The 27,217-nt window shown below is 48.2% G+C and overlaps 1 protein-coding gene across 1 annotated transcript; it reads left to right on the forward strand.

Annotated features, from left to right (window-relative positions):
- Window positions 1–1,857: 1,857 nt before the first annotated feature.
- LOC117059365 (fms-related tyrosine kinase 3 ligand-like) lies at window positions 1,858–26,256 on the forward strand. The gene is made up of 9 exons (XM_033171037.1): window positions 1,858–1,963; window positions 16,621–16,717; window positions 18,169–18,291; window positions 19,689–19,742; window positions 20,450–20,593; window positions 22,293–22,446; window positions 24,464–24,630; window positions 25,365–25,425; window positions 25,986–26,256. The coding sequence occupies exons 2-8, from the start codon at window positions 16,682–16,684 to the stop codon at window positions 25,395–25,397; spliced, it is 711 nt and encodes a 236-aa protein (XP_033026928.1). The 5' UTR covers window positions 1,858–1,963; window positions 16,621–16,681; the 3' UTR covers window positions 25,398–25,425; window positions 25,986–26,256.
- Window positions 26,257–27,217: the final 961 nt, after the last annotated feature.

The following is a 27,217-nucleotide window of genomic DNA, read 5'->3' on the forward strand; positions in this document are numbered from 1 at the left end:
TCCTGCACCCTCTACGCCCTGGGGTCCATCCATGCATGAGGGGGCCAGACCTGTGTTGAACGCTGCGCTATGCCAGCAGCAGCAGCAGCCCCCTCCCCCCCTCTCCTGCTCCCCCTTTGCCACCATCTCTCCCTCCCAACTTCTTGGCCACAACTTTCTCCCAGATTCCTCGACCTCCCAGATGCTTTTCCTAACCCCAGACCCCCACAGGGACCCTGTGGTGAGGCCAGAAACAGGGAGGGGGGGCACAGCTTTGCAACATGGTCCACTGTTGACCTTGACAGGGGGGGTCACTTTCTCTCGCTTCTTAGAAAAGGCTGGGATCAAGACATGGGAAGTATCCAGGGTCAGGGAAGGTCTTGGAGAAGGCGATGGGGAACCGTCCTCAGGCGACACTTAAGTGGGCTGTGTGTGGTATGCCAGTACTCCGCATCTCAAGCCCCTCTTGTCAGGACCAGGAATATCTCTTGCCAGGAACCCTGAAGGGCTGCTTCTGCCATGTAAACCAGGTATTTTCAGACCCCCCTGGGCCCACTTTTAACCTAAAACATGCATTTGGGGGGACCCATTTCTTAATCTCCCCCCCCCATATATTTGCATGGCGGCAGTGCTCCTGTTTGGACCTGCCTTGGGCCAGGCCACAACCCACCGATTCAAGACCAGTGGAAGCTGGGTATGCCAACGGTCTCTGATGCAGAGGAAGGCAGAGATTCCTGTGTCCCTAAAGGGCTTGTGTGGGGAATCATAGGGCAGGAGGTAGGGGAATTTTAGTGGTTTCGAAGAACCAGCTTAATTAATGGAGGAAATAGGAAGCGGCAGATCATTGGGTATGACTAAGAGGGAAGAGCGTGTGTGCTTTTTTTGTGACAAGGAGAACAATGGGAATCCTGAGATTCGCGAGAGCAGAACATTTGGAACCTGTGGGAGGGGGAAATGCCTGAGAGGTGGAAATACTCTAGTGGTGTGTGTGTGTGTGTGTGTGTGTGTGTGATGAGTTTGTGGATGCCAAATCCCTGGATCCGGCAAGTTTTAAAATATAAGGCAAGTTAGCTTCCTGATGAGGTAATCGCTTGAGTAATGGGGCCATCAAGAGAACAAAGGGGACTCTGTGCTAGATACCAAATGGGTCCTCTCTCAACTTGCAGGTAGAGAGAAGAACAAAAGCCAGTTTTCTAGCAGAACTTGGCAGGGATGTGACTTAGAAGCAAAGCTGAAAGCAGAGGGGCCAGAGAGCAATGCTTGCTTTCTATTTGAATCCAAGGCTGCTTGAAGAATCCAAGGGAGAAACAAGACCCATATATATCTTTAGGGTATATGGTAAATAATCCATATACCCTAAAGACATCACAGGCTCCTCTGTGCCTCATTCCCAAAAGGAAACATAAATCCTGGGGGAGCACCTCGGACCCCTGGGGTCTCGCACTGCTTTGAGATTGGGGCGCCTGCAACAATACGTAGCCTATGCGTGAATAGCTCAGTCGGTAGAGCATGAGATTTTAGATCTCAGGGTTGTGGGTTCGAGCCCCACGTTGGGCAAAATATTTCTGTATGCTCAGCGCTAACCCTTGCTCTTTCCGAGATCGCACGAGCGGCTCTCCTTCTGGCCGATTGCTGGAACACGTGGAGCGGCGGACCAGAGCCCCGGAGCGCGGCTTGGGATCGTCGCAGCGGAGCGCCGGGGGCGGGCGAGTGGGGGCGTCCCGACGTGCGAGGAAATATCTCTCCCCCCCACCGCGAATATTTGGGGACGGGGGGTGCGGGGGAGCGAGGAGGGGCGTCACCGCGGACGAAGCCCTCCCCCTTCGGAAAGACTTTCACTTTCGCCTAAACAAAACCCAGACAGCCCGGTGATCTGGCAACTGCTTTCTCGTGGGGTTCGCGAAGCATGTGAGGAGCCCGAACGACGCTGGGGAGAAACCCCCCTTCCTCCGCCCTCCCTCTAAACCTCGATCGTTCATCACAGGTAAGTTAGGGCGTTATGGGAAATACAGGAAGCTAGCTCCCCCCTTCGACCGGTCATGCCGAGGGTCCATTCAGGAGAAGGGTCAGCATTGACTGGCAGAGGCTCTCCGGGCGTTCTTCCCGATCCCTTGCGCCGTACCTGGGCTGGGCGAGATGTCAGGATTCGAATCCGGCGCCTCCCGCGTGCGTGGCGCCCTCGCTCGCGCAGCCAGGGCGGAGTGCGGGCTCTTCACCCCGCCGCCAGCAGTCAGGGCGAGGGGATCGGCGCAGGGGGGGGGAATCGAGAGGGCAGAACCTGCCGCTTCCAGCCCTTGGCTTCTGCGGGAGCAGCGAGCGCGGTGGCAGAGGGAGCCCCCAAGCGCCAAGATCGCGGGGGCTTCATAGAATCACAGAATTCTACAGCGGGAAGGGATCCCTAGGGCCATCTAGTCCAACCCCCTGCAACGCAGTAATATTTCACCCAATGTGGGGCTCGAACCCGCGGCCCTGAGGTGAAGAGTCTTACGCTCTGCCGACTGAGCTGCTCTGTCCTTGTGGTTCTTTCTCAGCTTCACGGTGATTTATGGAATTTATATCCCGCCCTTGTATCAAGGAGGTGCCTGTAAAGGGGGGGGGGCAGAGTGAAGGGCCTCTGATGGGGCAGGGCTTGAAGATAAAGGGGCCAGCGGGGAGAGACCCCTGCCGGAAATCCTGGAGGGCTGCTGCCAGTCAGTGTAGGCACCACTGTGATAGATGGGCATAGTGGACCTAGCCTGGCAGCATGTTCTGAATGGGATGGTAAAAGGGATAGGTGAAATTAAGAAGTTGCCTCTGCTCCCTACTTGAAGAGTCGGAGAATCCTGGGAACCATAGTTTGTTCAGAGGGCTGGGAATTGTCCGGCCTGTGAGGTCAGCACCCTTAGGAAACTACAGTTCCCAGAATCCTTTAGGAGGAGCCCTGGGTGGGTGTGCTCTAAATGCACAGTGTGGATGGGACCTATCTCTGGAAGCCGACGGCTTCTGTGGCTTGTTTCAGACTGACGTGGAACTGATTCCCTCAGGAGGTTGTGGACTCTCCTTCCTCCGAGGTTTCTAAGCACAGACTGGATGGCCATCTGCCAGGGATGCTGTAGCTGAGATTCCTGCATTGCAGGGGGTTGGACTGGATGACCCTTGGGGTCCCTTCCATTACTACGATACTGTGATAAAGCCTTTCCTCCCCCAGCCCTACCTGGAAATGCCAGGGGCTGAACCCGGACCTCCTGCATGCCAATCAGGTGCTCGCTCTCCCACTGAGCCACAACTCCTCCCCATGTGCTCAAGCCAGGCTAGTGTTTTTATTGGCTCTCTCCAGTTGCTTATTCAATAGAGAGCTGCAGAAGCAGCCCGGATAAGGAACCGACAGTTTTGCACACTGCTGCTGCTCTCCCATCCACACACAAAACCATCCTGCCAATTGAAGCAGTACCTCTGCGCTGTCTCAGTGTCTAGCCTATGGCATCTTTGCCATGCGGTCCTGTTTGCAGCTTTCTTGCTGCTCAGCAGCGATCAGAGGGTTGGCAGTAGCATGCCAGGTTGGCACAGGCGGCCCTGAAGCTTGAGGTGGTTGTAACCGAAGATGCCAGGGAACCGCATGCATATCAGAACACGCCCTCTGCCGCCAGCCGACTTATCGAAACATGCTTTCTCTAAACCAAATGCATGCAACCAAAGAAAAAGCAAGTCATGATGCACGCCTCTTGAGAAAGTGGATGGAATCCCCCCCCCTTATAACACTGGAACTTGTGGACATACAACGGAGATGGGGGGTTGGACCGGATGACTCTCGGGGTCCCTTCCAACTCTGTGGGAAGATCCAGGACAGATGAAAGGAAGTACAGTAATACCTCGGGTTGCGCGTTTTCAGGATACGAATGCGCCGAACCCCAGGAGTACAAATTGCGTCACGCGCGTGCGCAGACGCAGCAGCACGGGTTGTGAACGCTGCGGGTTGCGAACGCGCCTCCCGCACGGATCGCATTCGCAACCCGAGCCTCCACTGTACGTCTTCATGCAGGAGAGAGGAAAATGTGGGTGGGATGGAATGGAGTATCCTGGAAGTGAGCATGACTGACTAGAATCTAGAAGAAGCCCAGGGCCCCTCCAGATGTGCTGTGGGTTGTGTAGTCACGACAGTATCAGCAATTGGTTATACCCAATCTCGCTTTCCGTACAGCTTGTACCTGCAAAGGTTTTGGGTTGGACATATACTACTCTGTTTCCAATTAGCGCATGTCCTGGAGTAGGCATAGGCAACCTCGGCCCTCCAGATGTTTTGGGACTACAACTCCCACCATCCCTGACCACTGGTCCTGTTAGCTAGGGGTGATGGGAGTTGTAGTCCCAAAACATTGGAGGGCCGAGGTTGCCTATGCCTGTCCTAGAGCTTCCTGCTGAAATCCTGCAACTTTTCTGACTTCTCCTTCATTGGAGGTTTTGAAACAGAGGCTGGATGGCTCTTTAGCTGTGATTCCTGCATTGCAAGATGACCCTCGTGGTCCCTTCCAACTCTGTAATTCTGCGGTTCTATGAAACGTTCTGGTTTTGTTGTGGTGGCCCCACTTTTGTTGCATCATGGTGCAAGAGTGCCTCTCCAGGTGGCAGTAACGGGGGGGGGGGGAGAGAGAGAGAGAGAGAGAGCGAGAGAGAGCAATTGCAGAATGATGCGGAATGCACTGTGATTGCATACCTGGGCAATTTATGTGGCAATTGTTTCAGTTTGGTTGTGCGCTTTTTGATGCCTTTCATTTATTGCTTATTACTTTTGTTATAGGACGCGTGGTGGTGCTGTGGTCTAAACCACAGAGCCTAGGGCTTGCCGATCAGAAGGTCGGCGGTTCGTATCCCCGCGACGCGACGGGGTGAGCTCCCGTTGCTCGGTCCCTGCTCCTGCCAACCTAGCAGTTCAAAAGCAAGTCAAAGTGCAAGTACGGTAGATAAATAGGTACTGCGTCCGTGTGCTGCTCTGGTTCGCCAGAAGCGGCTTAGTCATGCTGGCCACATGACCCGGAAGCTGTACACCAGCTCCCTCAGCCAATAAAGCGAGATGAGCGCCGCAACCCCAGAGTTGTCCGCAACTAGACCTAACGGTCAGGGGTCCCTTTACCTTTTTACTTTTGTTATGCTTGAAATTATGTGAATCTTGTTATGTTATAAGCCACCTTGTGCATGGTTTTAACTATGAAATATGATGATGATGATGATGATGATGAAGAAGAAGAAGAAGAAGAAGAAGAAGAAGAAGAAGAAGAAGTCCACAGGAAAATGGCAGGAAAATGCACTGGGGACGGTGAGATAAAGCTTGTTTTGACACATCCTCTAGCCTCTCCACAAACAAATCAGAAATGGGTGTTAAATAGCCCATGTTGTCTGATCTCCCTATGAACAAACCTGGATGAATGTTCGACAAACAGGTTGTCTGGAGGCACACAATGGCATGTTGCAGAATATACCTCATTAAGTGGGCCTCACTCATACTGCAAGATTTGGTTGCAGGTGCCACTTGTTGTATGGTCAAGCTATTGGGTTGGGAGCCTGTTAAGAATAATGCTGGATCCTGACTGTGCAGTCGTATCCTGGAATTCTGGGAACTGGACTTTGCTTAAGCATTCTTGGAATTGTAGCGCTGTGAGGGCAGCTCCCAAGATTCTTGGGTCGGAGCCTTGTGCTTTACATGTATGGTGTGTTCACGGCAGCGGCGCCGACTTGCCTCCCACATTGAGGGGGTGCGGTCATGTGACATGTCACATGATGCTGCTGGCATGCACCGGGCTGGGACAAGCAAAAGCAGAAATTGCCCTCCACGCTTGTCCCAGCCGCCACTGGCTCCTGGGCTGCTGGGCAGAAGTTGGGGCTGGGGCGCGCTGAGGGCTCCCAGCAGTGGCAGGGGGCGGTGACCCCCTCAATATTGGGGGGCACCGCGCCCTGCCAAAAAATATTGGGGGAGCTGAAGCCCCATTCACCCCATAGACTTGCAGAATGGAGGGCAGAACACTTGCATGCCATGTAAACAGCTAGGACCTGCAATAAAATGTTGTGGCTTGGGGCCATCTCCCCCAATTTTCCATTCCCTCTCTGACTCCGTTTTCAGTTCATTCTTCCCCCAGAAGTCAGTCAGCATTCTGTAGTCACTGAGCATGCTTAATCCTGGGGTGCATTGGGTTTCTCCCTGCTCTTACAGTTTAATTTCCTCAAATATTTTTTGTACTTCTGCATACCTGGGGATTCCCCCTAACACATCCCTCTTGCTTATTGTGGCTTTGACCACATAAGCAATGGCACTCATGCACGCATGAGCATGAGAAACAGAAGAAATTTGATACAGCTATACTTTTTTCATTTGGTTGGCTGTGTACCACATCCTTCCCCTACGGAGCTTAGAGCAGCCTAGATAGCGGTGGTGGTCGTTATTCCATTTTATCCTCCTAACGACCCTGTGAGGTAGGCTAGCCTGAGCTAATTGTTGTGGGAGCTCCATGAATGTGTGAAGACTTGGAACCCCAGGAAGTTCAGTACCCTGTTTCTTGCTACACTACACAGGCTTTCTAGTCATCTGGCTACTTAAAATATAGCAGAGTAGTGGATTATCCTTCCCCATATCTTTTCAGTGCATGGATATGGGTGAAATATTCACTGTCATCTTAATATTTCTGACTATTCAGCTGGAATAGTAATCCATTCAGACGGCCAAATGGACAGCCATTGTACTCTCAACGTGAGCTAATGGGATTCCCCCACTTTCCTTCCTCTGCTTTTCTTTATTAAACGTGTTATAAACAATTAATTTAAAAAGAATAAGCTAGTCTCGTGCAGAAAGGTAAACCTAAATCCGCTGCTTACGTAGAAGATGGGATCAGTGCAGTGGTACTTTGGTTCTCAAACGCATTGGTACTCAAACAACTTGGAACCCATATACTGTACTGCAAACCCAGAAGTAAGTGTTCCGGTTTGCGAACTCTTTTCGGAAGCCGAACGTGCTCCATTTTGAGTGTTACGCTTCTGATCTGAGTGCCACACTTCTGTTTTGAGTGTTACGCTGAGGTTTGTCTATTTACTTTGCGTTTTTGTTTTTGCGGATTTTTAGCTTTGTTTTTGTGACTGTGTGGAACCCAGTTCAGCTACTGATTGATTGATTGATTGTGTGACTGCAGTACATTGTTTATTGCTTTCATTTTATGGATCAGTGGTCCCGTTAGATAGTAAAATTCATGTTAAATTCCTGTTTTAGGGGTTGTTTTTAAAAGTCTGGAACGGATTAATCCATTTCGCATTACTTTCTGTGGGAAAGCGCGCCTCGGTTTTGGAACGCTTTGGTTTTCAAACGGCCTTCCGGAACGGATTAAGCTTGAGAACCAAGGCACCACTGTATAGCTCTGGATACCAATTGCTGTATAGCTCTGGATACCAACTGGGGTGAAGGGGGGGCAAAAAGCATTGTGGTTCTTCTGCGCTATTGTTTATTTGTTTATTAATACCCTGCCTCCCCCCCCCCCCCGATTGGACTCAAGGTGGCTTACATATAAAAAGAAGAACTGCTAAAACCTTTTTAAAAAAATTGAACATTGATAGGCATAAGACTACAGAACTCTTCGGCATTGAAGGAGAATCCCTCTTCCACTGCTGGCTGTCAGTGTAAGTTGGAATGGGGATTCCACACTGTCTCCAGAAATATCCAGCGATGTACATCTGTGGGGTTGGTGAGGGTGGAATGGGGCTTGTTTGTGTGTGTGTTTGTGTCTGTGTGTGGTTTGACAGGACACCTGAGGAGAAGGCGGTGCAGATAAAGCGAACACCCCCTCCCACCACTTCCTTGTTGCGCTAAAGCTTTGCAAAACAGCGGAGGTGTCTCTTACTGTTTGCAGAGCTCTCAGCAGCTCAGCTCAACCAAGAAGGATCCCCCCCTCCCTTCTCTTCTTCATAGGAGCTACTAGGGAGCTGCTTTTGGAGCTGTCCCAATGTGTCATTCAGCACCAAGCTGCACCTGGTCTGGAGTTATGAAGGGGGGGGGGGATTGAAGCACTTTCACATTTAAAGGCAAACACACCTCCTTTGTGCTTTCCTGTGCACAGCTGCCTTTTGAAATTTGCAGCTCTCCAAGGCTTGCAGTACCGTTATCCAGCTAAGTAACGCGTACAAATGATGCTTGCGCTGAGGTTCGGTGTGCATGAAAATAATGTACCAAAAAAAAAAAAGAAGAAGAAGCAAAAGGGCGGAAATCACTTTGCACTTTGGGCAACCTTGCACATAAACGTTTGCACATTTGGAGACATTCGCACTAGAATGCTGATGAATTTTCACTGTTTTTTGAAAAAAACAAAACTGATGCGGAAATGTGGGGGACTGAACTTAAGGCTGGAAAAACAAGAAACTAAAATGGATTTGTTTATTCCTGCTGGGAGACACTTTGTATCCATACTTCATATTAACTCATTTATATGGTTTTGTGTTCAACACTTAAGGGATTTTTTTTTTAAAAAATACACAGTTTATAAATTCTTCTAAACAAGCAAATAACATAATGGGAAGGAGTTTGGAAAATGCATATTGCATTAGCTCTTGGGGTGGACGACCGGACTGTTAATGGGGGTCGGAGGAGATGTGAGAAGAGAGCTTAACCCTCTTGCACTGCGCCTCGGAGAGCTTTGCAAAACACCAAGATCTTCTGCAACTTGGTGCAACACACGAACCAACCCCCTCCCCTCTACTTGGCAGTGGAAGAAATGGGTTTTTATAAGCATCGATTGCTTATTCTCTGTGCAGCAAGGAAGTGAGAGTGGGGAAACTGTTAGTATAATGAAGGAAGGAACTGGAACTTAAAAGCATGAGAAGAGCCCTCCGGCTGATATTGCTGGTCTTGTCAGATCATAACCCTGTCAGCATAATAAAATTTGCAAAAATTAATAATAATAACTCAGCAATAACCACCAACCAAAACCAGCTAGCTATATTAGCATTAGATCAATGCAAGGCCATTTGTCAGTGTGAATTGTAGGCATTATGTATGGAGGTGATATGATCCTAAGGATGGAAAACCTTGAGAGGCAGCAGTGTCTTTGAAAGAAATTCTCAATCACATTTATGGTTTTGATAGATTGATTGATTGATTGATACTTATTCAATGATATACAAACAATACATACCCATTACAAAGTAATTTTTTTATGTTTTACTGAGATAAAACAACTACTTGGAGAGCAAAATCAGAAGGAAGAAAAGACAAGGAAAGGAGAAACCTATAAGAAAAAGAAAGCGAGAGAAAAGGAAAATAAAGGGGAGGGGCTAAAGAAGGATAAAGAAGAAAACAGCAAAATGATTTCTGGCTCTCTGTCCTTTCAGCTATAGTAAAAAAAAAAAAAAATCAATCTTCAAATCCATTTACTACAAATTCATTTTCTCTTTCATGCAAAAAGTCCTTAAGAAATTTCCAGTCCTTAACAAATGTCGGTAATGATTTTTCCCTAATTAAACATGTAAACTTTGCCATCTCAGCCAAGTCCAATAGCTTTGTCACCATTCTTCTGTAGTGGGTGGGGTTGTGTCTTTCCATCTTTGTGCATATAGCAGGCACGTCCAACATCCAACAGGTTGTGATCCACCATCCAATATTAAAAAAAAAAAAAAAAAACTGGCAGTGATCTACCACACTCTCCCATTGTCATTCTTCAACGTAAATATATTATATGTAGCTGGGGAAACCCAGCCAGATGGACAGGGTATAAATAATAAATTACGATTATGATAAAAAATAATAATAAAAAATATTACCCCCACACCAGCCCCCTCCTCAGGGCCATTGGTGCACATGGGAAGCCAACATTCCCCAAAATCTCCAATTACCCCTTTACCAGATGGAAAAGCTCCATGGGGAGGGGGGCAGTGACTTACTTTTGAATAAATGCAGCTGGGCTGGAGCTGGAAAGGTGGGGCAAAGTTCAGCATCCATGCAGAACTAGAAGGGAGGGGGTTTTCTTTCCATGGGAACTGGCAGGAGAGGAGAGATGGAGGAGAAACATCATGGTCCCTCCCTCCCTCCCTCTCTCTCCCTCCCCCTCTCTCTCTCTCAGCTCCCTTTCCCAGCTGGCTGGCCAGCTGACTGGGTGCCGGGCAATGTCATGTTGGACATACATGGCATATAGCAATCTTGTGGCTGTAAGCATATATTGCAGTCGTCTTCCATAGGTAAAGGGACCCCTGACCATTAGGTCCAGTCACGGACGACTCTGGGGTTGCGGCACTCATCTCGCTTTACTGGCTGAGGGAGCCAGCGTACAGCTTCCGGGTCATGTGGCCAGCATGACTAAGCCACTTCTGGTGAACCAGAGCAGCGCATGGAAACACCGTTTACCTTCCCACCGGAACGGTACCTATTTATCTACTTGCACTTTGACATGCTTTTGAACTGAGAGCCAGTGTGGTGTAGTGGTTAAGAGTGGTAGACTCGTAATTTGGGGAACCGGGTTCGCGTCTCCGCTCCTCCACATGCAGCTGCTGGGTGACCTTGGGCTAGTCACACTTCTCTGAAGTCTCTCAGCCCCACTCACCTCACAGAGTGTTTGTTGTGGGGGAGGAAGGGAAAGGAGAATGTTAGCCGCTTTGAGACTCCTTCGGGTAGTGAAAAGCGGGATATCAAATCCAAACTGCTAGGTTGGCAGGAGCAGGGACCGAGCAACAGGAGCTCACCCCGTCATGGGGATTCAAACCGCCAACCTGCTGATCGGCAAGCCCTAGGCTCTGTGGATTAACCCACAGCGCCACCCGTGTCCCATATGTCATCTTCCATACCCCCTTTCTAATTGTGTGTCCATTAGCCCTAAAAGCAAGAGTTCTGGCTTCAACTGAATAGTAAACAAATCTGCTGTATCCACGGAGAGCAGGAGACTCTTCATCTCAGAATTGAAGGTTTGAAGCCTACATTGCATTGCAGGGGGTTGGACTAGATGACCCCCAGGGTCCCTTTGAACTCCACAGTTCTATGATTTTATGATTCTGTGCATTGGTATCCAGTATATTTTAGCTTTTTTACATGCCCACCAGGCATGATAAAAATGTCCCTTCATGTTCTTGGCATCTCCAGCAAACGTTTGAAACGTCTTTATACATTCTGAATAGATTCTCAGGAGTTGAATACCCATTGAAATCAACAAACCCGAGTTCATCCAGGCCATTGGCTTCAGTGGCTCTAATCTGAGTAGGACTAGCATTGACTCCCAGCCCCTACTGCAGAGGCAGCCTTGGAGGCACCTGGTTCTGTACTGAGAGCAGCAATAGTCTGGGATGGATGGGCCTTTGGTTTGACCCTGCAGGTCTCTTCATTCTTACGCCTCTTTCCCGGATAGTAGCAGCTAATATAGACCCTGTCAGAATGCACATGGAATCTCGTCCCATTGTGCCAACGTTTTGGCAGCAACTTGCAGGCTAAATTTCATCTGCTATTCTGTTTGGCTGAGCTTGGAGAGAGGTTTACCCAGGAGGCCAGGTAAGGAAGAAATCAGGCAGTGCTCCTGTATCATTAATAGTTGTGTTAAAGAAGGATTTTCAGTAGCTGTACCTTGGTTTTTTTTTGTTTTTTTTGTTTTTTTTTTTTTTATAAGAATTTATTGACCTTTTTCTTATAACAACATATACCCACACCCACACCTACAATTAAACAAATACAAAACAAATACACTGATAATACAAATACAAACAGTGTCAAGTTTTCTTGTTGCATCTTTTCTTTAAATAGAAAATTTCTATTTCCATATCTTGACCATTGACTTCCCCTGCCCTTTCTCCTTCGAGTTCATATCCTTAATCTATTTTATAACCATTTCTCCTGAAATTCAAATTCAATTATATAGTTACACACAATTATATATTCAACATTTAACTAACAATTCATCATCGTAGTAATATCTCATCATAATTCTTCTTCCATTAAAATCTTCACCAATCATTTATATCATATCTATCTCTTCTATCCTTTAAACTGCTGCTAATAACATAATAACTCAAAATATCTCCTTTCATATTCAAACAAAAAATAAAACAGAAAGATTGTTGACAGTATTCACCCTCCGATTTCAAAATTCCATGACAGGCTACTTCAAATTTTACTTAGTGTTTCACCCCACACCCCCTCTGTCCATTATTCTTCTCCTGGTGGCATCAACACTGAATTTCCCTGTGGCTTCCCTCTCCAAGCGTCCACAGATCCAGGCACAGTCCAAGACTCTCCTTGCCACGAGCTCCAGGATGTCCATCTCGTCGTCTCTCAGCTTCTCCGGTTCTTTGTAGCATTCCTTTTCTTCTTGTAAAAACCGTAATTCTCTGTCCCTGGCCCCCGAGCTCACACCTCGGGGACTGGATATAACAAATCTTACCGTCGCCTTGGGACTGCCACCCCCAAAAGGCGAGTTTCTTCTCCGAAGTAGCTCACTCATTTCTCTCCATCTTCCCAGACATCCTCTCAGCTCTTTGGCAAGACTTTCTTCCAAAGTATTAAAAGTTTTAAAAGCCTCCTCTGTGGGCAATTGGTTCTCTTTCAGACCCCCACACAAGACTTTGACTTTCCTGTACAGCAGTTCCACCTTCAAAGCAATGAGCCTCTGTTCGTCCGTTAGTCCAGAGTTCAGTACCAGTTCAAGGACGAAGCCCAGCATACTGGTAGAGGGGGAGGAAGTGGGTATCAAATTTCTGCTCCTGCCTCTCTGTTCATCGCCATTTTTCTAAACTGGAACGCAGATACCGCAACTTTAAATGGAGATATTTTCCGCTAATTTACTTCCCGAGAAAAAAGTTTGCCAGTCTCATGTATCAATTTTAAGCACATTGTAACAGTCCTGTAGCAGCAGTTGCTCAAATTGGTTAGCTTCTTTGACTCGAAGGGAAGAAGGCAGGCTGCCTTTCTCCTTCCCCCCGGATCGTTCCAAAAGCTCGATTTCTGGTCAAATTAGTTACTCACGACCACCGGGTTCCTTTGGCTCCATTCTTCAAAGGTAGAACTAAGACGCTCACCGCGGGCTTTGTCGCCGCATTTGCATCCCGGTTGGGGCATATCCCCGTAAGCCCGGCTCCGTTGTCCCTTCACCCCCACTCCCCCTTTACAGGGGGGGCAAGGGAAGGGTTCGGAGCCTCCGTGGGCGCAGCCGGGGAGCCCAGGGTGCGGGACGCTCTTCCCGCACCCCAACCGGAGCCCCGCTTTGCGGTTGCGGGGCTCCTAACCCCCGGGATGGATCGGGCGCCTCGCAGCCGAAGCAGCCCCGACCACCCGCTATGGCGTCGCCAGCCGGAAGTCCTTTTTTTGTTTTTTTTTTGGTTTTTTTTTTTTTTTGCCTCTGGTGGCCCTGTCAGGTAGACACCCATTCCCCTTGCACAGGCATGACTTAACTGAAAGGCACTCTTCTCCTTTCCAAATCCTTATTTAGCTTTCATCCTCTTTTCCTGCCCTGCACCCCAAATCATTTGTAGCTTTTTGGTATCCTTCTTAAATTGGTTTTGGAATTGCCACCCTCGGTTCACCCAATTTTTTAAATGGGGAATTCACATGATGTCATTTCCCGCCCATTGTATTTCAGTCATCCTCCCCCCCCCCCCCGCACATAATTTGTGGCAAGGTAAACAGCTTAAAATCCTGCCATTGTGTACTGGCAAAGTGCCATTAAGGCTTTCCAAGAAGGGCCAGAGATCACTGATAAAAGCTTTGTATGCAGAAAGTCTCAAGTTCACTTCTAGCATCTTCTGTTTAAAAAGGATCAGATGGCAGTGTACAGTAAAGATCTTTCCTAAGGAAGGGGTGAGGAAGCTTATTTTATTTTTCCATTAGAGGTCATAGGAAAGTCAACCAGGGGCTGTGGGAAATGGTGGGCGGAGTTAGAGACAACAGTGGGTGGAGTTAGAGCCCAAAGTGGGTGGGGTTTGAAACAGTGCAGGATTGTATAGCAATTATTATTGGGCCTAATAATAATAATACATACCATACATTTAAAGCACACACACACACACACACCCAAAATAAGAAACATGGGAACTGTAGTTTGTTACAGGTGCTGGGTATCATAGCTCTGTTAGCAGTAAACCACAATGCCCAGAATTCTTTGAGGGAAAGAATGTGACTTGAATGTACCTTAAATGCATGGTGTGTATGCAACCTAAATGGGTTTGGGGTTTGCCCAGCTTTACTTCTGGGACTAAACTAGGGAATCATGGAATCTTAGAGTTGGAAGGGATCCAAGGGTCATCTAGTCCAACCCCCTGCAATGCAGGAATCTCAGCTACAGCATCCATGGCAGATGGCCACTCAACCTCTGCTTAAACACCTCCAAGGAAGGAGAGTCCACCACCTCTGGCGGGAGCCTGTTCCCAGTGTTAGAAATTGATATATGAAAGCTAGGAGCAAAACGCGCCTGGAACAATGGGAGTTTCAAATGCTGCCTGTTCCACTGTCAAACAGCTCTTACTGTCAGAAAGTTTTTTTCTGAATGTTTAGTCGGAATCTCCTTTCTTGTGACTTGAAGCCGTTGCTTCGAGTCCAACCCTCCAGAACAGGAGATATATATAGAATTGGCTGCTAAGTCCCTATTTTAGTCCTGGAAGACGCATGTTATACAGTATGTTATACTGGCAGGGCTTGGACCTAATGCGAGCAATTAGCTGTGGTTACGGAAATTAAGGTGTGCACAAGCTGTAAAACCAACCACAATCAAGAAACAAACCGCAGACACCAGGCTTGGATTCCCAGTTGTGGTTTATTTAGGAGAATAAGTAGGAGAATGCTACGGTTCAGATTAAATATTAAACCTGCTACTCCTTGGTTTGTTCTTTCCATTGGAAGCACGGGTGGAAGGCTCTGCCAATTTCAGTCCCCAAATTTCACATTTTCCCAATCTTAAATTCAGTTTTCCGCAATTTTCGCAAGCCATTATTTCCCCTAACATAATAACCTTTTATATGTTATTTTCCACAAATTTCTTTATTGTTATAAACACTTAATACAGTGGTACCTCTGGTTGTGAACGGGATCTGTTCCGGAGGGCCAATCGCAACATGAAAAGAGCGCAACCTGAAGCGCCGAATCTGCGCATGTGTGTGGCGCGATTTAGCGCTTCTGTGCATGCATGCGCACGTGCCGAAACCTGGAAGTAACCCGTTCCAGTATTACCAGGTTTCGCGCGTTCGTAACCCGTAGCAATTGCAACCCGCGGCAAACGCAACCAGAGGTATAATTGTACCGGTATATGTGTTTTTGCAAGCATTGTTTGGTTGGAAAACTGTATTGCAAAATTCAGGCAGGTGTGAATTTTGAAGGACGGCTGTTTCCCACTTTGCAAGTTGCTCCGTGCAAATTTGCAAATTTGATTCGGCTTTAAATGCACCCTGTTCTCACAATGGCCAGCCAGATTCCTGTGGGAAACTCTCAGGCAAGACAATGAGTGTCTTGTGGTTTCCAGCAACTGGCATTCAGAAGCATACTGTCTCCGTTTATGGAGGCAGCACTTTGATAATGGTCTCGCCTGCTTTACGTCAACAGGAGTGCCAGCCATGTCAGTCAGAAAATTCCCCAGAGCATTCAGGAATCCAGTGGATTCCATAAGTCTCTGGGGGCAGGCCAACCTAACGGGCTGGGTCTCATAAGTCCCTGGGGGGCTGCCGGCTAACCAAACCTCCACAACAATGGGAGTTAGAAAAACCTGTCAGCCACCAACCAGCCCTCCTTTTGAAGAGGCCAGCTTGGGAGTGTGACCTGCCACATCCATCAGGCTGGTGCTGTGCTGAGACAGCCTCAGGCTGTTCCATCAAGTTGGCCCCTGCGTGGATGTTGAAAGAAGAAGAAGAAGAAGAGTTTGGATTTGATATCCTGCTTTTCACTACCCTAAGGAGTCTCAAAGCGGCTAACATTCTCCTTTCCTTTCCTCCCCCACAACAAACACTCTTTGAGGTGAGTGGGGCTGAGAGACTTCAGAGAAGTGTGACTAGCCCAAGGTCACCCAGCAGCTGCATGTGGAGGAGCGGAGACACGAACCCAGTTCCCCAGATTACGAGTCTACCACTCTTAACCACTACACCATATTGGCTCCCCAGTACAGGTCCCCAGTACAGGTCAAATGGTGGATGACTAAAGAATCATTATGCGTAATGTGGCGTAATGGATAGAGTGTTGGACTAGGACCCTGGAGAGCAGGGTTCGAATCCCCACTCAGCCGTGAAGCTCGTTGGGTGAGCTTGGTGGGCCAGTCACAAGCTCATAGCCGCCCTAACCTACCTCTCACAGGGTGGTTGTGAGGATGAAATGGGGAGAAGGAGAACAATGCTCACCACCTTAAGATCCTTGAAAGATAAATGCAATGAATAAATGAATAAACAGATAAAATTATGGGCTGACCTGGTGTTTCATGTGAACCAGTGCTATTTTTCTAGAAAAAAAGAGGTGCCGAAACTCACCATGAGGGCCTCCCTCATTCCCTTATAATGGCGAGTTCCAGCTCAAAAGAAGCCCTGATGTTATTTTTATTATTTTGTGTAGGTTGTAGTGCAAAACATTGGGAGTTGTAGTGCAAAACATCTGGAATGCCCCCACGTTGGCAAATGCTGGTTTTGCTCCATCCCAAGCCCGTGTTTCCTTGGCCTCTTAATCCCTAACCATCCTTTCCTTTATCCCCACAGCTCCCCCTCTTTCTAGAGGGGTAATCCTCAGCATGTTTGTCACCCACCAGACCATGTGGAGATGATTTGGCGCCATGGAACCCCAGAGTCTTCTGTGGTAAGTCAAAAACAATTGGCAGGATCAAGGAAGAGGCCTCAGCCTCTCCTGATATACAGTGGTACCCCGCAAGACGAATGCCTCGCACAACGAAAAACTCGCAAAACGAAAGGGTTTTGCGAGTTTTTAGTTGACTCGCGAGACGAATTCGTCTATGGCTCTTTTTCGCAAGACGAATTCGTCTGGCGAGGTACCACTGTAAGCACCGGATCCTCGCCCCGCCGTGTTTTAAAGCTGCAGGGAGTGCTGCTGTTCGCTCCTTGCAGCTTTAAAACGCTGCGCGACGCGGATCCGGTGCGCGGGGGGCGGCGTCGGATCGCGCACGGCCATCCAAAATGGCGGCGCGATCCCCCCCGCCCCCCGGAGCCTTGCCCCGCCGTGTTTTAAAGCTGCAGGGAGTGCTGCTGTTCGCTCCTTGCAGCTTTAAAACGCGGCGCGGCGCGGATCCGATGCGCGGGGGGGCAGAGTGGGATCGCGCCGCCATTTTGGATGGCCGTGCGCGATCCGACGCCGCCCCCGCGCACCGGAGCCTCATCGTGCCGCGTTTTAAAGCTGCAGGGAGCGAACAGCAATGCTTCTGTTCGCTCTCTCTAGCTTTAAAACACGGCGCGGCGAGGCTCCGGTGCGCGGGGGGCGGAGTGGGATCGCGCCGCCATTTTGGATGGCCGTGCGCGATCCGACGCCGCCTCTCCCCACCGGAGCCTCATCGCGCCACGTTTTAAAGCTGCAAGGAGCGAACAGCAGTGCTGCTGTTCGCTCCCTGTAGCTTTAAAACACGGCGCGGCGAGGCTCCGGTGCGCGGGGGGGGGGGAGTGGGATCGCGCCGCCATTTTGGATGGCCGTGCGCGATCCGACGCCGCCTCTCCCCACCGGAGCCTCATCGCGCCACGTTTTAAAGCTGCAAGGAGCGAACAGCAGTGCTGCTGTTCGCTCCCTGTAGCTTTAAAACACGGCGCGGCGAGGCTCCGGTGACGGTCGGAAGGGGCCCCCGGACTTTTTTCCCCATAGGAACGCATTAATTAAATTTTAATGCGTTCCTATGGGAAACGGTGCCTCGCAAGACGAAATTTCCGCAAGACGAAAAGTCTTGCGGAACGAATTAATTTCGTCTTGCGGGGTACCACTGTACCAGTCCAGGAATGGCGGCGGGAGAGGTTGCAGTGATTCTCCGGTACTTTGACTTCACCCTCGGAGTCACACTCCATTTTCTCTCAGGAAAGTCTGATGCAAACATCCCCATTCTACTGTAATGGAAGGAGGGTAAGATTTGGACAGCTTTAAAAGAGAATCAGGCAAGCAACAGATTTGCTCTGTCATGTATGTGACAGGTCTTCAGATATTTGAAGATGGAAGTTTGGGTCTGCGTTGCATGCTAGTTGAGAGATGCTTGAGAGTTCTTTTGACCTTTCACTTACTATATAAACTACAGAATTTTTTTCCTGTCCTTCTAGGTCTTCGTTCTGCTGCTGCTGTTTCTCACCCAATGTGAGTCGAGCAAGGATTGCATTTTTCAATATGCTCAGTTTGAAACAACGAACAACACTCAGCATTTTTTATCTAAAATTGAAGAACTGGTGAGTGTGACCTCGAGCAGACTATATCAGGGCAGTGCTATTTTTCTAGAAAAATAGGCGCCGAAACTCACCATGAACCTCCCTTGTTCTCTTAGAATGGCAATGGTACCCACTTGAGAGGTGCCGGAAGTGAGTTCTTGTGAGTTCCCACTGGGGGGGGGGGAAGCCCTGGATTAGGGTCTGTTGGCAGATCATTGTGGCAATTTGCAGTAGATCTGCATAGGTTTCTGACTCACCATGGTTTAACAATAGCACATAAAATTCCATGTAGGGGGGGAAATGTTTTCTGGTATTCATTGGCTGCCTTTGTCTCCAAGTCTCTTTGCAGTAGCTCAGGTGCTGACTTGCAGTTGAATATGCAAGTCCATAATACATCCACAGCTTGTGAGATAAGTTTTCAGAACCTAATCTTCTCCCCTCCACAAGCCACAATGGTTGTGTTCTCCCCTCCACTGTGGGATGCAGTATGTCTCTGAATGCCCGTTCCTGGGAATCACAGTTGGGGAGAATTGCTGTTACATGGAGGTCCTGCTTGAGAACTTCCTACAGGCATCTAGTTGACCATGGTGAGAACAGGATGCTGGACTAGATGGGCCAATGGCCTGATCCCGTGGTCTCTTCTTGCATTCTCGGAACTGGTGCTTCCATATGTTGATGACACTCAGCTCCAAATCCCCTGACGACCTCACCCAGTGGCTTCAAATAGATGTTGAACAGCGTTGGGGATGTGATAAAGTGTTGTAGGGACCATACAGTTTAATTACCAAGGGGCTGAGCCAATCATCCCATGCCACCACCTGAAATTGGCCCTGCAGGTAGAAATGCAACACTGCAGCGCTCATGGGAGTTGTGGTCCAAAACATAGAGAATTGTGCCATGGTGATGAAGGCTCATCCAGATGAACCTAGATTGGGGGTCGGCAATGTTTTTTGAGGCCAGCCCGGTCTACTCCCTGGCAGACCTCTCGGTGGGCCAGTGCGTACACTCAAACTATTTCCAGCGCTCTTCCGGGTCAGAAGGGCACCGGAAATAGTGTGTGCACATGCACATGGGGGCTCCTCTGTCCCGGAAGTGCGCCAGAAATAACATGTACGAATGCGTGAGGAGCACCCATGCGCATAGGTGCACGCTATTTCTGGCACTCTTCCGACCCGCGGCAAGAGAAATAAAGGTGCCACAAAAAAATCATGGAATTCCTACGCCGATCCACGGAACGGCCGTGGGCCAGTTACAGGAAGCTCATGGGCTGGAATTGGCCCATGGGCCTTAGGTTGCCAACCTCTGACCTAGAGGGACCTTTAAAGCCTATTTAGAAACATTTCGTGGATAGACTTTTCTTGCTCTTTAATCCATCCTCTCCCCGCATTCAACCCAGGCCTGTCTCTTTCTCTCCTCAGAAGCAGTACCTGCTCCTCAATTACCCAGTAGATATGCCATCCAACCTGAAACCGGTAAAGTCTTAAAAAAAACAAGACATATGTTACCTACCGTGGTGTTGTTATGTTACTTGAAAGAGCTGATCAGTTGCAATTATTTTGATTCAGGAGCGAATTTTTGCATGGAGACGAAAATGTGCGCTGCCTCTCCTTTTACAAAAAGCAGAAGCTCCACCAGGAGTGGAAGGATTTGAAAGACAATTCCGCTTATGTCAATTGTGCTGCTGCCAGCCTATGTGGGCAATACTGAGTGAGATAGACCAAAATCCTGACTCACTATAAAGGCTTGTCTACACTTACCTTTTTGCTGCGCTTTCCAGGAAATGGTCCGTGCTTTAAAACTCTGTATCCAAGTGCCCTTTCCCTCCCTCCCACCCCGCTCTGGAGCTTTCCTTGGAAAACCCCCCCCCCTGCTCTTTATAGCTGAATTGGAGCAAACAGCAATCGGGGGGACGACACCTGAATTGCTGTTTGTTGCGCTTCTGCTTCAAAGAGCAGGTTTTCACGGGGAAATAAATGGGGCAAAAAAAAAAGAGGAGTCCTCGGACACAGCGCTTTAAAGTGTGGACCTGAGCCTGGAAAACATGGGTCAAAAGGTAAGTTTGGATGAGCCCTATGGCTGCTTTGTATGTTCTTAGTGGTTTTGAACAAGAATACACCCCAGACTTTTTCCTAATCATGCATTCATTCCTTATATTCCCTCCCCCAATAATTTCCCCCAGGATGGATTCTGCCAGGAATTATGGGAAGTTCATCTCATAAACAAAAAGCTGAAGCATCTGGCCAGCGTATCCGGGGGAATCCTGGAGCAAATGTTCTTCCATATAATAGATCACTTACCCTTTATTGAAGGATGTAACATTGAGGTAGGTCATGGGGGGGGGGGTTCTTTTTTTTTTTTAAAGGAGACAGGTCATTCCCCCCCCCCCGCTTATTTATTCATCTAATAGCTGTTTTGAACCCAACCAGTCCTAAACACTAGCAATTATTTGTATTTGTTAAGGATATTTAAAAATAATTGAGTTAAAATTTGGATCAGAATGAAATACCACAAGGTGCTCCTCCCTCCCTCCAGATTAAGCCAGGCCCCTGCTCACGCCAGGTAGGAATGGAGAAGAATTTCAATTTAGTTCGCATTGAAAGGTGAACTTACCTAACTAACTAAGCAAAATACAAGCTGAAACACAGCCAGCCTTCAGAATTCACACTTCTCCAAATTCTGCAGTTCTCCAGCCAAGTACAGTCGTACCTTGGTTGCAAAACACCTTGGAACTCGTACATTTCAGCTCCCGAACAATCGAAAACCGGAGGTGAGTGTTCCAGTTTTTGAACTGTTTTCGGAAGCCGAACGTCCGGCATGGCTTCTGCGGCTTCTGATTGGATGCAGGATGCTCCTGCAGCCAATCAGAAGCCGTGTCTTGGTTTTCAAATGGTTCTCGGGTTCGATTGCGCTCCCGGGAATGGGTTCTGTTCAAGAACCAAGGTACGACTGTAATGTATCCAAAAATGCATGAACTTGTGAAAATAATGTACAGAAATGCATTTATTACAGGGGGAAGTATTCTCCAAAAGTGTTCTATCTTGGGCAAAATTGCAAAGAGAAAAAAAATGTGTATACTGTATTAGGAGACCTTTTCAATAAAGGAGCAATTCCAGTGACACCAAGCTGGTGTAAGGTCAGCTGGCATAAAGCTACACCAGATCCAAACCCCGTTTATCAGTAGGACTGCTGCTGCTGCTGCTCTGGAAGAGTGAAAACAAGCCTTTAAACTAGTGTTCTGTGCTGGGTTGGCAGGCCACATGACCAAACTGAACAGGCTTAAGATCCAGCCCAAGTCCCCCCCCCCGCCAGACCCCTTGAATGCCCCTGGGGGGGGGTGACCTAAACCTTGGCTCAGCTGACTAAGCCTTGGCTCATTCAGGGTGAGCAAGTTAAACTGGTATATCTTCAACTAAGCCAGAGCTCGGAATTAATACCAGCTGAACCAAAGATCTGCTGAATCCTAAGCTGTTCATCCCAGCCATAGGATCCCCCCCCCCTAAAAATGCTGGTGAATGGGGCCTTTAAAAAGATGCTCAGGTTTTCACTTTAGGGATTGGAGGGTCCCCTTCAAGCAATAGAGGGTACAGTAAGTCCACAGGAAGATTCACACTGTATTCTGCCTCTCCTTCTACTCCTCCCTCACCTGACACTGGTGTTGGGCCCCTAAGGTTGATGGAGAAATAATTCAGTTTTGCTTGCATTTTCATTAGAAACTACCTGATTCACGTTTTCTAAACCTATTTGACTCCAGAGTTGATGCCTGCAGTCAGCAACAGCAGTGGGAGGGGAAAAAAACAGCTGAGGAAGAGGGCGATTTTCAGCAGGAAACTGCCACAGGGCCCTGATCCAGAGTAGGGGCCTGCAGCTGTTTTGTCTTCAAAACAGAAGTAGCCCCGTTTAAGCGCAGCAACTTCACGTGTAATTTGGCCCCAGTTCCTAAGGTGTGGTGGCATGGCTTGTGGGCTCAGTATACACCAGGACGAAGCTGCTGGGCTTGACTTTTTTCTCTTGCGCCTTAACAGGATAGTTGTGTCCGTTTTGTGGGGACAAACATCACTCAGTTCTTGAATCCCGTTCCTTACCACATCGGAAAGCTGGCGGACGAGATGGAGAAACTCATCAGACTGAAAGAGCTTGCCGACTACAGTAACTGCACCGTTATTCAGTGCCAACCAGGTAACATTCCAGGTGGTCAGGGTGTGGGGGAGCAAGGCTGTGGGGATAACAGAGGACCCATTTCTGCCATGGGGGGCTGACACAGTGGGGCAATGCCATGGAGCTGCCCTCATTAAACTGGCGTCGCTGCTGCTTATCAAGGTGGTTCACTGGCATGGCCGGGGGGTGGCAAACTTTGAGCAGAGCCAATCTGTGCCCACACAGCCCTAAGCTCCCCACCGCCTCCCTGCACCCCAACCAGTGCTGTCAAGTATCCCGTTTTTCCCGGGAATCTCCCTTATTTCAAGCAGTTTCCCGCTGCTATCCCTTATTTTTTATATCCCTTTAATTTCCTGTTTTTTCAAAGGAAGCAGCTCCTCTCCCTCCCCCTGCTAGCCAGGGACTGGGAAGACCTCGCCTCCTTGCAGCCTCAAAGCAAGCGGGAGCCATTTCCCGCACTTACGAGCATCGTAGCCCACGAACAGCGTTTCCAAAATACAGTAAGCCTACTGCGCGCATTCACACCAGTGCCGCCCACTTTTGCGTGTGGCTCCACCCACCACTGCCATGTGATTGTCCCTGGGATAGGTGAGGCTGCTGATCCTTTATTTTCAAATCCAAAACTTGACAGCTATGAGTCCCTAACCCGGTCAGTGGCACTGATGACTGTGTTAGGAAGGTGGCTTTGCAACCCTGCCCCACTGCACCAGCCGCTCCTGTTTTCACACTGTTTGCCATGGTGTGTATGAAACTGTATGTGGTGAGCTGATCAAAGAGGATGGTTTCACCCCAGTGTCGACAATATGGGGAGGCAGAGAAAATGAGCGAGAGTTGCCTCGCTATCTTGGCAGGAGGGTACAAATGCTTTGCCTACCGAGTGGTTGCGTGCATGCCCTGAAGGTTCGTTTCCGCCAGAAATAATATTTAGCATCCTTATGGTGGTTTGGAGATTTCAGAATGCTTCACAAACATTATCCCAGTAGCCATGACAACCAGGCCCAACGTCAACACTTCTGCTCATCCCCCAACTTCTAGGCCCACCTGGTCACAATAGGTCCTTGACACACTGCGCCACTCTGCCCTCAGTTGCCTCGCTGCCACTGTAATTTCCCAGAATTCCCCAGGCCAACATGACTTCAGGGGCATTGTGGGAAGTTTAAAATGGCAACTCGCAGCTGTTGGCAAATAAGCTCAAGGGTAGAGGCCTAGCAGAGGGTGTTTTGCCAGGGAGCCCCTCAGACCTGAAGTAAGGGGGAACTGAGGCAGAGAGGAAAAGTAAATTGCCTCAGCCCACTGAGTATGTGGCTCTGGTCTGATTTGAACTCAGGACTTCCCAACTTACAGCTCACACCCAGTGGTCAGTGTCACCAACTTTTGCAGCCCCAGGACTGCATGAAACCCTAGTTTCTACCACAGGGCCCACTTTACTTATTGAACAAACTTTGTATACCTCTGGTTTGTATCAAAACGTCTTAAGTAGTTTACAATTATATCTCTCTTTCTCCTGTCTATTCCCCCTGACCCTTTCTTTTCTGTCTTTCCCAAGGCATATCTACACTTGAGGACCCATACTGGTTTATCTCTCCCCTAGGAAATCATGGGAGTTTTAGTTCAGCAAAGGGAGAATTTAGAGGCCCTGAACAGTGTTCTCAGTACCTGCAACAAACTACAATTCCCATGATTGCTTCGGGTGTTGGAGTCCATGACAATTAAACTAGTGGGCCATTGTTAATAATTTGTGGTGTAGAGATGCTCTCACTCTTTCTCTTTCTCCCTCTTCTCCCCATTCACTTTCTCCCCGTTTTTCTCCCTCTCCCCTTAAAAAAACAAAAAAAAAAAAATATTGTGGTGCCAATCACTTGATGTCAGGCCACCACCCACTTCTTGTGAAACCAATGCAATATTCTGCATCTGTTGTCATAAAAAAGTGGTTCAGCAACACTCTGTGGGTATCCTCTCAATATTATCTGCTTTCTGCCCCTTGTTACTGGAAGGCATTCAATCTGCCCCTATAGGTCAGTCTCTCTCTGTACTGCAGACTCTTTTACTACTCCAGTCCCCGAAAACTTTACCCATGATAGAAACCACTCATCTCAGCAAACCCAACTTCAGAGATCTCACTGGGGACCATTTCTACTTCTACTTCTCATTCCCATCTCCTGCTTTCTACTCATGATGACACGTCCATTAAGGAACCTATTTCAGGTAAGCAAGAAGCCTTTTCAAAGAGCTCTGGGATATTATGTTCTGGGCACTCACTGAGCCACGGCTGACAAGGATCTGGTGGGAATTTGCAGTCCCAAGTTTCTAAAGGGCACCAAGTTGGGGAATGCTGTCCTAGGTAAGGATTGGGGAGGGGGGGTGGATTCCGATTCAGTTTGTCTTTAAAGGCAAACCTATTTGATTTGTTCTTTCTGAAGCAATCTGAGAACCCAAACACGGCTGTCCTTTGACATATTGCGCTTCCCCAAATTTTGCAATCCTCCAGCCCAGCAGATGTGTACGAAAATCCATACACTGGGGTAAACCATCCCTAAAAATGCATATGTTGGTGAAAATAACATACGAAAATGCAGTGTTTCCCAGACTTAACATTAACCGCATACCCCTTTTGAGAGTTTACCGGTGTACCTCTTCTCAGACAAAGATAATTTGGGGGTAGTTTTAATAAAGCAATTTTATCTAGGCTTGAGTCGCATGTTTGTGCTTACAGTGTATATGGGAGGGGGGGAACCACACAGCATCCCTGCCTTTGATCAATCATCCCAGGATAGGTAACCACAAAATCATGTCACTCTTGCATTGGCCCAACCCTCACCTGTGTATGACATTGGCTCCACCATCGCCAGTAGTTCTATTACTGTTCTCCTTCTGCTGTCTCCCCCACCCACACCATTCAATTTGAGATCGTAATTGTAGCTCCGTATTTCATCCCCCAGAGGCTCCCAAGGTTTCAGGAAACTCCCGTTTGAGCCTTCAGAGCACCTTTGGGAAATAAAGGTAAGGATAACACTTTCCTGTATTTCCGTGGCAAAAGGCGCATAGAAATACTGTAAATCTCTTGGAAAATAATTTCTGTTAGGGGAAGTTGCTTTGCAAAAACGTGCGTCCGATAAAATCGCGTACAAAGATTAAATTTGCACTGAAATGCCGGTGAGTTTTCACGATGACTTTTTAATTAGTTTTTTTTAGGAAACTGTAAACTGATGAGGATATGTGGTGAACTGAATTTTAGTTTAGAAAAAATGAGAAACTGAGAAAAAGCCCCCAAAGGGACAGATTTCATCCATTCCTAAGGAGGAACAACCAATTACATAAGCTCCACGCTTGAAGTCTGAAACGTTACCTGCCTGGCACATGTTTACAGCCACCTGAGTGAGAATTGGACTCCAGGGCAAGCTTCAGGGTCTTACCTAGTGGGAAATATTGCAAAATGACCCAATGATTTGTGTTTTGTTTTTGTTTGTTTGTTTGTTTGTTTGCAAACTCCTTACTCCTGGCTTCTCTTCTGCCCAGGCCCCAACCATTTTTTAAAAAATCATCTTATCTTCCTCCCGCAGCATCTTCAGGCATGAATGGCCCCCTCCAGAATGAATGGGATGGCATCCTTTTCCTCACATACCATCAACAGCAGCACATTCCCCGCTCCCACTGTTTTCTCCCTAGAGGACTGGACTTCCATAGCTATTGGGGGGAGACGCAGTGGGGAGAGAGACTCATCTGCAGCATCCCTCCCAGGAGGAGTTGTGTGGCCATCAGTTCCGGATTCTTCCACTGGGTGTTGCTGCGCCGCCATTTTTATATTGAGAAGAGTGAGAGGAGAAAGATATGGACAGGTTTTTTGTTTATAGATATATATATGTATATATATTATTTTGTATAAATAAAAATAAAAATGTTTAGTAGCCATGTGAATGTATCATTTAAGTAGCATGACACCAAAAGGGATTGTGGCTTCGGTACTTAGCATGCTCAGGGAAGGGCAGCTGGACCTGCCAGCCACCTGCCTTTCTGAATTCCTCACAAAGTACCACAGAGTTTTTAATGTAGCGTCGCTCGGGCTCATGGGCAGGAGGGTCACTGATATAGGTGGGTCCCCTCAAACCTGGAGCAGGAACCTCTAGGCTTACATGGCCTTGCCTCACTTGAACAATAAACTCTTCTCGCCCTTCACAGGTTTATTTTAGCATAAGGTTTTGTAGACTATAGCTTCAGGAAATGCATGGAGTATATCATCCCCTGATAAAGTGACCTCTTGCCCCCATTTAAACCTGGCACCACGATAAATCTGTGTGACTTTGAGGAGGGCCACCAAAGGCTATATATTTATATTTATATTTATATTTGCTGTCGGAGATTTGCCTCTGCAATCTGTGTGAGTGAAGGGAGAGTTCTCTCTATAGAACAAAAACTGCTTGCTCCCGCTCCGGGCAACAATCACCTCAGCCATGTCGTCTCTGTCAGAGAGCAGTAACTTTTTCTCTTTTGTTGTGACGTAGATGCCCAAACCGCCCCAAAGGCGAGAGGGTTCCCCAGTTAAAGGCCACTGGCGGCTGTAGCGTGAGTATGCCTGAATTGGTGCCATACTGGTATTATTTATTTATTCTGAGCTTTTGTACCCAGCTCTTCAGAAAGAAAGAAAGAAAGAAAGCTCCCAGAGTGGAGTCCCTGCCCCACGACACGCAAGGGAAAAAGGATGGGGAGGGAAGAGGGGGGAAAGTGAATTGGGAACTCAGGAAGGAGTGCTGCAGATGGAGCTGCAGAAGAAGGAGCTCTACATGAGCCTGCGGCC

The sequence above is a fragment of the Lacerta agilis genome, chromosome 14, assembly GCF_009819535.1.
Source record: "Lacerta agilis isolate rLacAgi1 chromosome 14, rLacAgi1.pri, whole genome shotgun sequence".
NCBI classification, from domain to species: Eukaryota; Metazoa; Chordata; class Lepidosauria; order Squamata; family Lacertidae; genus Lacerta; species Lacerta agilis.